The 12799-nt window shown below is 50.2% G+C and overlaps 1 protein-coding gene across 1 annotated transcript in view; it reads right to left on the bottom strand.

Annotated features, from left to right (window-relative positions):
- Positions 1-675: 675 nt before the first annotated feature.
- ZNF541 (zinc finger protein 541) overlaps positions 676-12799 on the bottom strand; it is a 37749-nt gene continuing 25625 nt past the window's right edge. Inside the window, exons 11-18 of the mRNA XM_064381114.1 lie at positions 11253-11316; positions 10509-10651; positions 10000-10103; positions 7596-7671; positions 6969-7057; positions 1570-1710; positions 1183-1364; positions 676-1063 (exon numbers count right to left, since the gene is read on the bottom strand). Coding sequence (XP_064237184.1) covers positions 910-1063; positions 1183-1364; positions 1570-1710; positions 6969-7057; positions 7596-7671; positions 10000-10103; positions 10509-10651; positions 11253-11316 — 953 coding nt within the window. The 3' untranslated portion in view covers positions 676-909. The remainder of the gene's footprint in view (positions 1064-1182; positions 1365-1569; positions 1711-6968; positions 7058-7595; positions 7672-9999; positions 10104-10508; positions 10652-11252; positions 11317-12799) is intronic.

The following is a 12799-nucleotide window of genomic DNA, read 5'->3' as shown; positions in this document are numbered from 1 at the left end:
ACTGGGACCACCAAACTCCATGACTGTTTAAACCAACACCAACTCTTCTGTTACTTAAGGTCAAAAGCATTTCCAGTATCTCGACCTAAAAATCACCTTGTGTTTGCTTATTATTACTGCTACCTTCCCACTCCTGCAAAGGAAAGTCTGTGAGGAAAGGGGTCTCTCTTGCTTCGCTATCCCTGTTGCGTGGGTTGGCATTCTACAGCAGGTCCTTTGTAGGTGTTTGCTGAATGAATGTCCACATTAACATGCCCATCTTCTCCCTGAGGCCCCCAGCCCCCAGGGCAGGCTGCAGCTGACTCACCTCCTAGCCTCAGCACGTGGCGGGGCCCCTAAGCCTTTATTGGATCAACAGACAGGGAAGTCAAAGACAGCGGCTCAAGAACCCAATTTAATCAGATTTGCGAGTAGACACGTACAAAAACTCCAAACAATGCACAAGTCACTGCAAGACTAGGGACCGAATCTGGAAGGCAGAGCCTCCGCCCCGGGGAGGGCCCAGCTTGTTAGCGATCTCAAGGTTTTTTCCCACTGATTCTCTACTTCTTGGCCTTATCTAACACACGAAACCAAACCCCACAACTGAGGCTAAGATTTAAGAGCTACCCAGAGCTAACTTTTCCCCTCCCCAAGCCTCCCTGCTCTAGAAGTGTAAGGGAAAGAAGTGGAGAGTGTGAACCTAAGGAGAGTGGAGCCTCGGGCACCACTGGACAGGGGCTGTAGAGCTGTCCGATGACTGGGCTCCTCCTGCCTACCTGTGGTCAAATGCCCGCCACGATTGCAGGCAGGTTAGCCAACGGGGGATGGGGAGGGTTGGGGGAGGAAGGGGGGACCCCAAACACTCCGAGAGCCCGAAGGGAGGAGGGGCAGCACCGGAGGTCCCATTTGGACTTGCTCCCACAGGAATCACCACTGCAGGGGCCCGATGTCAGGCCCCAGCTCCTCCTCCTTCAGCTGGAAGGGCTTCACCGGCCACTTCACCCTGACCATGGGCTCCACGTGGTCCTGAAGGCGGTGCCGCTTCATGTGGGCATTTCGACTCTTGATCTTGTCAAACACCCTGAGGAGTCACCAGAGGACTTGGGGTCAGAGCAAGGAGGGAGGTGGGTCACCCGGAAGAAGGGATCACAGGGGTGAGACCGGGAGCCCTGGGAGCATCTCCAGGAGAAAGCCGGGTACCTTTCACACTCTCTGCATGGAAAAATGCCCTGGCTCTCCGCGCTTCCCGATGGCTCGGGGGTCCGCTTGGGGCCTGCGTTTGGGCTGCAGCTGAGGATGGACTCCCTCCTGTAACTGTTGGTCTTTATCTTTAACTCGGGAGTTGGATGGTGGCTGGGTCTCTCCCGAGGGCTGCATGGGACCTGCAGAGGAAGCAAGAGTGACATAAGGGTGCTGACCTGTCCCGCTGTAAGGGAGACACAGAGCTGAGGGCACACGTGTCTCCTGCAAGGAAACACTACCGTCAGAAGCACCCTTGCCCTCTGACCCCACCCTCCAACTCAAGGGGCAGCAGGCACAGGCACCGGGAGGAGAGACAAGCTCCTGCCCCTGCCCCGGTTCCTCTACCTTTTCCTCTGTCCTTTCCACCTCCTCCGGCTCTCTCCTGACCCTCTTTTCTAGCCCTGGGGCTCGGCCACAGTCAAACTTGATCATTTTTTTCCAGATGTAATAATACTCCACGCACTGAGCTACCGTCTTTGTCTGGATCTAGTGAAAGAAAACAGAAGCAGGTTGTGGCCGTGCCACGCGGGTCCCGGGAGTGTGACCCCACCACTGGGCCGGCCGCCTCATTTGGAAAGTGCTTTGGAAGTGCCTCTTCCTTTGGCTTGGCGTCTCCACTCACTACAGAGGCAGAGGACCATAAAGTCCTTCCTGGGGACAAGAGGGTTCAAAGTAGAGCCACACAGTAACCACCAGCACCTAAGCCTGCACACACTCTGAGCAGCCATTCCAGACCAGGAATTGTTTTTCCTTTTTTTTTTTTTTTTTTTTTTGAGACGGAGTCTCGCTCTGTCACCCAGACTGGAGTGCAGTGGCGCAATCACGGCTCACTGCAACCTCCACCTCCCGGGTTCAAGCAATTCTCCTGCCTCAGCCTCCTGGGCAGCTGGGATTACAGGTGCCCGCCACCATGTCCGGCTAATTTTTGTATTTTTAGTAGAGACAGGGTTTTGCCATGTTGATTAGGCTGGTCTCGAACTCCTGACCTGTGATCCGCCCACCTCAGCCTCCCAAAGTGCTAGGATTACAGGGGAATTCTTTCCTAGAGGTAGATGTGCACAGATGTCCCTCCAGGGATGCTAACTGCGACATCATGCTAATAAATGGAATGCCCTCTGCAGGCAGAATACCACACAGCCATTACAACAGCTAGGCAGAGCCTCTAAAGTCTTGGCAGGAAGTGACCCACTCTGGAAGAAGGGGAGGTTTTGAGTGCACCGCGTGAACCTAGGGCATCATTTTCCCTTTCCTCCCCTGAGAAAGGATCCTACTAAAAACAACTTCTGTAAAAACAAAAGGGAACCTGGGCTTGGTGGCTCATGCCTGTAATCCTAGCACCTTGAGAGGTTGAGGCAGGAGGATCACTTGAGGTCGGGGAGTTCAAGATCAGCCTGGGTAACATAGCGAGGCCCCATCTCTACAAAATTTTTTAAAAATTAGCCAGGCATGGTGGTGCATCCCTGGGGTCCCACCAGCTACTTCAGAGGTTGAGGCAAGAGGATCGCTTGGGCCCAGGACTTCAAGGCTTCAGTGAGCTGTTTTTTTTTTTTTTTTGGAGACAGTCTCGCTCTGTTGCCCAGGCTGGAGTGCAGTGGCGTGATCTCGGCTCACTGCAACCTCCACCTCCCGGGTTCAAGTGATTCTCCCACCTCAGCCTCCTGAGTAGCTGGGATTACACGCACCCACAATCATATCCAGTTAATTTGTAATTTTGTAGGGATGGGGTTTCACCATGTTGGCCAGGCTGGTCTTGAACTCCTGACCTCAGGTGATCTGCCAGCCTCGACCTCCCAAAGTGCTGGGATTACAGGCATAAGCCACCGTGCCCTGCCATCAGTGAGTTATGATAGTGTCACAGCACTCCAGGGCCAGTCTCTCTTAAAGGAAAAAAAAAAAGGAAAAGTTTAATTGCTCTAGGAAGAAAATTTCTCAGGAAATTATATTGGCTATTGAGCTGACTCCAGAAAATACATTCTCCACCCAAATGTTTTTCAGCTACTTTGTGAGTATTCACAAACGAGGAGTCAAAACAGCACAAACTCTACCTAAGAAACATCACTAAGTTCAAAAAAGTTGGACTTCTGCTTCGGAACAAGATGGAGCAACAGGAACCAGATTCATGCTCCTGTCAAAACAATGAAAACGCAGAGTCAAAATATCAACCATGTTTGGCAAGATACCAGGCGTCATTCAACAGAGGGCAGCGAGCCCCGACGGGAAGCAAGCTGCCACTTTCCCGGCTTACCAGCTTGCATTTCCAGGCCACTGACTGGACAGGGGGCAATTTAGGCAGAACCCAGCAGGACTTAGGGAGCTGAGGTGAGGCATGAAGCACAGTGCCCCCGAGAACACAGCGGTAGGACAGAGGATGGGAGAGGAGAGAGCTGCCCATAGAACATTCCAGTGATGGGGAGTGAATTTCCCCCAAGCACTCAGCGAGAAGCTCAGCCAAGCACTGCCCAGCACATGCATGGGAAGAGACCAGCCAAAGCTGGGTAAAGAGCCATCCAAAAGGATGAGAGGGACAAGTGCCTGCTGCTCCTCCAGGGCCAGGAATAGTGCCCATTCCCACAGCCAGAGTGGGAAACTTCAGGATTTGGGGGCACTGGGTAGAGTAGAGACGCAGCCTTGCCTCAGGAATGAGAAATAATCAGCCTTGGAGAAGAGCTATGCTGGTCCCATCTAAAAAATCTACAAGTGAATCTAAAAGTAACTGTGTCCCAGAACAAAACTCAAGAATATTTATAAGACTGCAAAAATATCCAGCTTCCAACAGCTAAAATTCACAATGCCTGCGATCTGGTGAAAATCACTATGCCTGCAAAGAAGCAGGATAATATGGCACATCAGGAAGAGAAACACAAATCCATCAAAGTCAACCCACCACAGACACAGATACTAGAATGAGCAGGGAAGGACATGAAAGGTTACCATAACTGTTTAATATATGTTCAGAGAGTTATACCAGAGGCCAGGTGTGGTGGCGCACACTTGTAATCCCAGCACTTTGGGAGGCCAAGGTGAGAGGACCACCTGAGGTCAGGAGTTTGGGACCAGCCTGGTCAACATGGTGAAACCCCATCTCTACTAAAATACAAAAAAATTAGCTGGGTGTGGTGGGTGCCTGGACTCAGGACACTGAAGCAGGAGAATCGCTACTCAGGACGCTGAGGCAGGAGAATCACTTGAGCCTAGGAGGTGGAGGTTGCAGTGAGCCGAGATCGTGCCACTGCACTACAGACTGGGCAACAGAGTGAGATTTCGTATCAAAAAAGAAAAGAGAGTTATACCAGAGTTAGGTGTGATGGCACACACCCGTAGTCCCACCTACTTGAAGCTGGAGTATCACTTGACCCCAGGAGGTCAAGGGTGCAGTGAACTATGATCATGCCCCTGTATTCCAGCTTGGGCAACAGAGATCCTATATCTTAAAAGATATAAGAACAAATAAACAAAACCCAAAACACTGATAAGAGAAATTAAAGATGACACATAGAGACACAGACCCTGTTCATGGGTCAGAAACTCAGTGTTGTTAAAATGTCAACTCTCCTTCGCTGGACGCGGTGGCTCATGCCTGTAATCCCAGCACTTTGGGAGGCTGAGGAGGGTGGATCACCTGAGGTCAAGCATTCGAGACCAGCCTGGCCAACATGGTTGAAACCCTGTCTCTCCTAAAAATACAAAAATTAGCCAGGCGTGGTGGCACGCACCTGTAATCCCAGCTACTCAGGAGGCTGAGGCAGGAGAATCGCTTGAACCCAGGAGGCAGAGGTTGCAGTAAGCAGTGATCACACCATTACACTCCAGCCTGGGCAACAGACTGAGAATCCATCTGAAAAGAAAAGAAAAGAAAAGAAAAGAAAAGAAAAGAAAAGAAAAGAAAACACAGACACCCCAATAAAAACATACGCAGGAGATGTGAACAGACACCTCATCAAAGAAGGCACACAGACAGCAAACAGGTCCATGAAAAGAGGCTCAGCATCGTCAGTCATGAAGGAAGCACAATGCGATGCCACCACACTGTCATGAGAATGGCTGGAATTAAAAGGACTGGCCCAAAAATAGAAAAATAAAAAATAAAAAAGTAAAAGGACTAGGCCTACCCAGGGCTAGCGAGGTTGCGGAGCAACTAGAGATCTCGTTTCCTGACGGTGGGAATGTGAAATGGTACAACGACTTTGGAAAATTGCTTGGCAGTTTCTTAAAAAGTTAAACATCCACTCACTAAATCATTCCATCCTAGGTATTGACTCCTCTAGAAAACAAAGTACATGTCCATACCAAGACTTGTACCTGAATGTTCACAACAAATTTATTTATAATCACCCCAAACTGGAAACCACTCAAATGTCCACCAACAGGCAAATGATTACATAAACTGTGGTACGTCCATCCAGTGGAATATTATTCGGCAGTGAAAAGGTGAGATCTATCAGTACATGCAACATGGATGACCTCAAAATCATGATGCTGAGTGCAAGAAGCTGGAGCAAGCAGAGTCCAAACTGTGCGACTACTCCATGTATAGCAAACTCTAGGAAATGAAACGAAATTACAGTGATGGCAGATCAGTGCTGACTGAGGGTAGGGGAGCAGTGAGGAGTGATTACCATGGGGCAGGAGGAGATACAGGGCTGAGGGGCATGCTTGTTGTCTTGACTGTGGTGACAGTTCCAGGTGTATCAATATGTCAAAACTTAGCAACTCTTATACTTCAATTATGTGCAATTTTGTGTACATCTAAGTTTTTTTTTTTTTTAAAGAACAGAAAATAAGCAGCAGGACATTATATGCAGTGAGATCTCATCCTTTGTTTTTTTGGGGGAACAGGATCTCATTCCGTCACCCAGGCTAGAGTGCAGTGGCGCAATCTTGGCTCACTGCAGCCTTCGCCTCCCAGGCTCAAGCAATCCTCCCACCTCAGCCTCCCGAGTAACTGGGACCATAGGCATGCATCACTATGCTAGGCTAGTTTTTAATTTTTTTGTAGAGACAAGGTCTCACTATATTGCTCAGGCAGGTCTTGAACTCCTAGGCTCAAGCAATCCTCCCACCTTGGCCTCCCAAAGTGCTAGGATTACAGGTGTGAGTCACCGTGCCTGACCTCATCCTTTTTTTTGAGATACAGTCTCACTCTGTCTCCCAGGCTGGAGTGCAGTGGCACAATCCCTACTCACTGCAACCTCTGCCTCCCGGGTTCAAATGATTCTCCTACCTCAGCTTCCCAAGTAGCTGGGATTACAGGCACATGTCACCACACCTGGCTTATTTTTGTATTTTTAGTAGAGACGGGGTTTCACCATGTTGGGCAGGCTGGTCTCAAATTCCTGACCTCAAGTGATCCTCCTGCCTTGGCCTCCCAAAGTGCTGGGATTACAGGCATAAGCCACCATGGCCAGCTCTTACCTTTTTTAAAGTACACGCATACCTATTTATATAAAATTTGCACAGACAGAAATGCCTGTACGTGCTTCGTCAAATAGGTAACAGAGTCCACCAAGCAGAAGTAGGACCTTGGGGAGGGGCACGGGGGACTCTGTTCTGTGCAGGTGATGCAGGCCTGTGCCATTTGGAGCTGTTCACAAGGACAGCTTTTGGACATTGTCAACTGTCTACAGTAAGAGTGTTGCCACAGACAGGTAAAGGTGGGGCCCTCGGACCCCCCAACCAGCCCTGCAGCTCTAGCTGGTCTCAGCTGTGTTGGGCCAGGCCTGGGACACCCACCCACATCACTTTACCGTCTTGTGTATCAAGTAGAAGTCCTTCTTGTGGGCACAGAACGCCTTCTTAAAAAGCCTCTTCTCTATAGGGGTCCAGACGTCTGAACCTATCAAAGAACACAGCCAACAGCAGGGAGGCCATTTGTCCTGGGACCACAGCCATGGCCAAAATGCAGACCACCTCCCCTTTTATACCCACCATTACTGAGCACCAATTGTGTGCCAATCACATAAAAAACTCAAACAGTTTTCAGAAGAGAGGGACCACTACTAGTTCCACTTAACGGATGTGACAACGGAGGCTTCAGTTGCTTGCTAAAGGCAGGTGGGGGCCCCAGGCAGCCTGTCTCCAGGGATGATGGGTTCAGCCACTGAACCTCAGCCCGTCTCCCCTCCCGCTGGCCTGGATCATTTCCCTTCTGGCTAGGCAGAGTCCATAAGGAAATCACTGGGACAGGGTGAAGCAGGATCCCATTAGCAGAACGTGGTGCCCACTGAATTATCCTGACATGGACAGGCCCTCCTGAAAGGCAGGCAGAGGCCGGAAGAGAACTCCAGTAGGCAGAGGCAGAGCTTGCAACAGAGCCGGCCGGTTCACAGGGGTCTCGGCTGGGCCGAACCAGCCCGGCAGCATTTCCCCATCACCTGTGTAGCGATAGTCAGCGAGCAGGTGCATCCGTGGCTTGTGGGGCCCTCGGAGCAGGAGAGTCTCCAGGGCGACCTGGAACAAGAGGAGCGGCAGGCTGCCCAGGGCCGGCTGGGGACGAGGACCACCGGCGTCCTCCCATTCATCTGAAAAACACTTGCGGCTGTCCCTAAAGTCACTGCCCGTTCCAGGGCTCTTCAAAGTGGCCCTGGACAGGCTGCCAGCCTGTGAACTGTCTGTGGGCGCATCAACTGTCACCAGGCACACCACCAAGTGCAGCTGAGGTTATTTTTGCACAGCAAGCCTATCCTGATGAAGGAGATAGCATGTGGATTTATTTTGGCACAAGCACCTTATTCCCTCAGGGACTGGCATTTTGAGGAGCACGACCCTTACCTAGGGCCCCATTTTATTTTCTTCATAGCACCAGTCATTAGCTAATGATTAAAACATTATTTTGAAAAATTTTTAAAGATGAAGTCTCACCATGTTGTCCAGGTGAGCTCCAATTCCTGGGCTCCTTCAGCCCCTTCCTCCTGAGTAGCCAGGAACACAGGTGGGCACCACTGGACCCAACTAGCTAACAAATTTCTTTTTTTTGAGGCAGAGTCTTGCTCTGTCACCCAGGCTGGAGTCCAGTGGCATGATCTTGGCTCACTGCAGCCTCCGCCCCCCAGTTCAAGTCATTCTCTTGCCTCAGCCTCCTGAGTAGCTGGGACTGGGACTACAGGCACCTGCCACCACTCCCTGCTAATTTTTTTTTTTTTTTAATTTATAGTAGAAACAGGATTTTACCATGTTGGCCAGCCTGGTCTTGAACTCACAACCTCAGGTGATCCGCCTGTCTTGGCTTCCCAAAGTGCTGGGATTACAAGCGTGAGCCATGTGTCCAGCCTAGCTAACAATTTTTAAAACTAGATTTCCTTATGACTTTCCTAAAATGTAAGCCCCACGAGAGCAGGGATTTTATCTTGATCACTAGTATAAACCATCATTGCAGGGTTTGAATAATTTGTGGGGCCCAGTGCAAAATGAAGACGCAGGGCTCCTTGTTTAAAACCTATTCCTCGCCTGTCACACGACGCATGTTCGTGGGAGCCTGGCGCTGAACCATTCGCAGGCGATCTGCTTCTGGGTTGGGGTTTTGTACGTAGCAGAGCAGCTCCCTTGCTGCAATCTATTGAAAGTCAGCCCTCGACACAAGAGTTTGTAAAATAAATAAATAAATAAATAAATAAAAACTATTAAGATTTTCTTTTCTTTTTTTTGAGATGGATTCTCACTCTTTCACCCATGCTGGAGTGCAATGGCGTGGTCTTGGCTCACGGCAACCTCCATCTCCCAGGTTCAAGCGATTCTCCTGCCTCAGCCTCCTGAGTCGCTGGGATTACAGGTGCCTACCACCATGCCTGGCTAATTTTTATTTATTTATTTATTTTTGAGACAAAGTCTTGCTTTTGTCACCCAGGCTGGAGTGCAGTGAATCAAGATCGTGTCACGATCTTGAATCTCCACCTCCCAGGTTCAAGTGATTCTCCTGCCTAAGCCTCCTGAGTAGCTGGGACTACAGGCACATGCCATCACACCCAGCTAATTTTTGTATTTTGAGTAGAGGCAGGGTTTCACCATGTTGGCCAGGGTGGTCTTGCACTCCTGACCTCGTGATCCACCCAGCTTGGCCTCCCAAAGTGCTGGGATTACAGGCGTGAGCCACCACACTGGCCAAGAATTTCAAGACAGAGACAACAGAGCATTAAAGCTAGCATGGAGCCCCTCAGCCAACCCTGGCTCTAGTGCCTACAGTATAGACACCCAGCAGGTACCCAATAAATATGTACTGCCACTCTGCTGAGGACCTGCTATATGCCAGACACTGCCTCTCAGCTTGGTGAAAAGCAAGACCATGACATGACTGTTAGCTCTTAGATAACACAGGCTATGTGGCCCTGCCTCTCCCACTCTTCACAGTTAGACTTTTGATTTACTTTTTAACACCCAGAATTGTGAGGAGGGTCTTTGGAGTAGGTAGAGCCATTTATGTTGCATCAGAGGTTTGTATATGTGAGTGTTCAATCGAAAACTAAAGCCCAAGGAATGAAGTAGATGAATGTGGGTCCTGAGCTGGTCTCCGGGGCTTCCCTTCTCCAGTGCCCCTGTGATCTCAGAGGAGCCCCTGCGCTTGGTTGTTGCCCCGGACAAGTAGCTATGAATTGGGCCCGTGTCTTAGCATTCCCCTACAGTCAGTGCATAAGGACCACTGCAATCCCAAAGCCGCTGGGGAAGAGGATGGGTGGTCTTCTTCCAGCTTCCATCTGCTCTGAACCCCCAAGCAGATGACAGGTCGCATGCACCTGGGACCCCGGGCCCCAGGAAAGCAGGGAGGGTCCCCTGGCTGTGCCTCACCTGAACGTCACCCTGGGCCTCGTGCAGGCAGTGCAGAGCGAGCTCCAGGTTGGTGCCCCCTCCCGGCATCACGCTGGAGCATGCCACGTTGCAGAGCTCAGTCACTGTTTCCAAAAAGGGCATGAGGAAGAGGACGCACATGGGAGTCAGCAGGTGCCAGGGAGGAACCCTTCCCGACAGATGGCACAGAGAGGGTGCCTTCCCCTTCTCTCTGCTGCCTCTCCACCGAGGGCAGGCCGGGGAAAGGGACGGATGAGGAGGAAGAGCAGAACCCTGTCCCCGACACCCGTTCTGGATGGCCTGACCAGCTACCATGTGACACAAGAGGTAGGGGAGGGAGAAGGCAGCATGGAAGAAGCAACGCTGGCCGAGGGTCAGCTCCCTCCCACACCCAGGGACACTGCTTCTTGTACCTAGTGGTCAGGAGTTTGGGACCCAGGAGTAAAAACTCCCTGGAAATGGAGGGGGAAAAAGGGCCCTTAGGAACTTAGCCTCAAAGCCTCAGCCACCTCTATCCTGTGTCTCTGGGTTGGTCATCATATCTCCCCATGGCTTCCAGACCAGAGAAGCTACATGCTCGTCAATTCCAGCCAGGGATCTCTCCTGGAGCTCCGGGATCTCTGCCTGAAACCGGCTTCCTATATTGATGTGTCTGAAATGAGGCCACATGCACAGATATGGGAGACGTCCAAATGTGACTGAGGTGGGGAGTGAAATGGAGACGCTCTGTGCGCCCTGCTCTCAGGCCACAGCCTGCTCCATGGAAGCCCTCTGCTGTCTCGCAGGTGCATCAGGTATGTCCTATCCCCGACAGATGCACGCAGGCATCTCAGAAACTTCTGCAGGGACACTTCCTCCCTTCCTCTGCTTTCCTCACTGCCACGTTTCTCTCTCAGGGTCAAGGCAGGGGAGGTGCAAGCTGACAGCCAGCACGTGTCTATATCCACACCACAGGCATCCAGCCGCATCCCCCAGGCACGCTCACGCCTCACTCTGTGCCATCATCTATTCTACCAGAACCCCAAGGCCCAGGGCATTCTGTCCCCATGCACCCAACCATATATATAGCTGAACTTCTAGGAGGAATATTGGGGATCTTCCCACAGATACTTGGAAAAATCTTCGGCTTCACACCTAGGGAGCCTTTGTGGGTAAACCTGAACCCCCCATGGGAAGAAGGAACCCTTGGGAAAATGAACCCTAAAACTCAAGGTGGGGTAAAAAGCAGCTTCACTGGAAAGGACCCAACTTACGGCTCAATGCTGGTCTTGGTGTCATCCTTCAGCACACAGATGCCAAAAGACCCATCCACTTGATCTAGAAACACAAGAGTGAAAAGGCTCAAGAAGACTGACAGCAGGTAACCCACAGGGCCCTTTGCCTGCCTGTGTGGATGCAGCTGAAAGCAGGCTCTTTAGGATCCCATGGGAGAGGGTAGCGTTTCTGAAAAGGTAGGGAGGAACTCAGCAAACAAATGAACTCATGACAAGTATACGTATATACAAAAACAACATGCTAAAGTCTCCAGAAATTGTCCTAAGGTCATTCAGCACTTGGAGAAATATTCATTTTAAAAGAATCATTCATTTTCAAATATTTAAAAAATATCAACTAGGCCAGGCGCAGCGGCTCACGTCTGTAATCTCAGCACGTTGGGATGCTGAGGTGGGCAGGTCACTTGAGGTCAGGAGTTCAAGACTAGCCTGGCCAACATGGCAAAATCCCATCTCTACTAAAAATACAAAAATTGGCTGGGTATGGTGGCGGGTGCCTGTAATCCCAGCTACTTGGGAGGCTGAGGCAGGAGAATTGTTTGAACTCAGGAAGCGGAGGTTGCGGTGAGCCGAGATTGTAGCAGTGCACTCTAGCCTGGGCAACACAGTGAGATTCCATCTCAAAAAAATAAAAAATAAAAAATCAACGAAATATTGATAAGAACAACAAGAGGCTGCTGCATCTGAGCTGTGACCTGCTCCTTCACTCAGCCAGCTCCCAGCTCCGAGGGTTCTAATCCAGGTAGGTGCAGCCCAGGCGGCCTCTCCCTCAGCTCCCATGCTTAAAGAAGTAAAGGAAGACATAACGACAATTTCTCATCATAGACAGAATATCATTAAGATATTGAAATTATTAAAAAGAGAGAACCAAATGGGAATTCTGGGGTTAGAAAGCAAAATATTGGCAAGTGAAGCTGTTGAGAAAAAAAAAGTAAAATAACCAAAATGGGGCTCAATAGGTTTGAGTTGGCAGGAAGAAAACAGTCAGTCAACTTGAAGACAGAGCGGTAGAGACTATGGAATCTGAAGAACAAAGAGAAAAGGAATGAAGCGAAATAAAGAGAGCCTCAGAGAAATGTGGGATACATTAAGTACAGCAACTGCATGTAACAGGAGCAGCAGATGGAAAGGAGAAAGGCACAGAAAGAAATATCTAAAGAAATAGGCCGGGCACAGTGGCCACGCCTGTAATCCCAGCACTTTGAGAGGCTGAGGCGGACAGATCACCTGATGTCAGGAGTTTGAGACCAGCCTGGCCAACATAATGAAACACCATCTCTATTAAAAATACAAAAATTAGCCTGGCATGGTGGTGCACTCCTATAATCCCAGCACCTCAGGAGGCTGAGGTGGGAGGACTGCTTGAACTCAGGAGTTAGAGGCTGCAGTGAGCCAAGATCATGCCACTGTACTCCAGTCTGGGCAACAGAGCGAGACTCTGTCTCAAAAAAATAACAACAACAACAAAAACCCTTCAAAATCACCAAAAAACCCCAGAACTTACAAGCTACTACTGTGATCAAAAC

The sequence above is a fragment of the Aotus nancymaae genome, unplaced genomic scaffold (assembly GCF_030222135.1).
Source record: "Aotus nancymaae isolate 86718 unplaced genomic scaffold, 86718_ANA_hifiasm-v0.15.2.pri h1tg000028l, whole genome shotgun sequence".
NCBI classification, from domain to species: Eukaryota; Metazoa; Chordata; class Mammalia; order Primates; family Aotidae; genus Aotus; species Aotus nancymaae.
The sequence above is the reverse complement of the archived record's forward strand: the minus strand, read 5'-3'. Positions and strand labels throughout refer to the sequence as shown.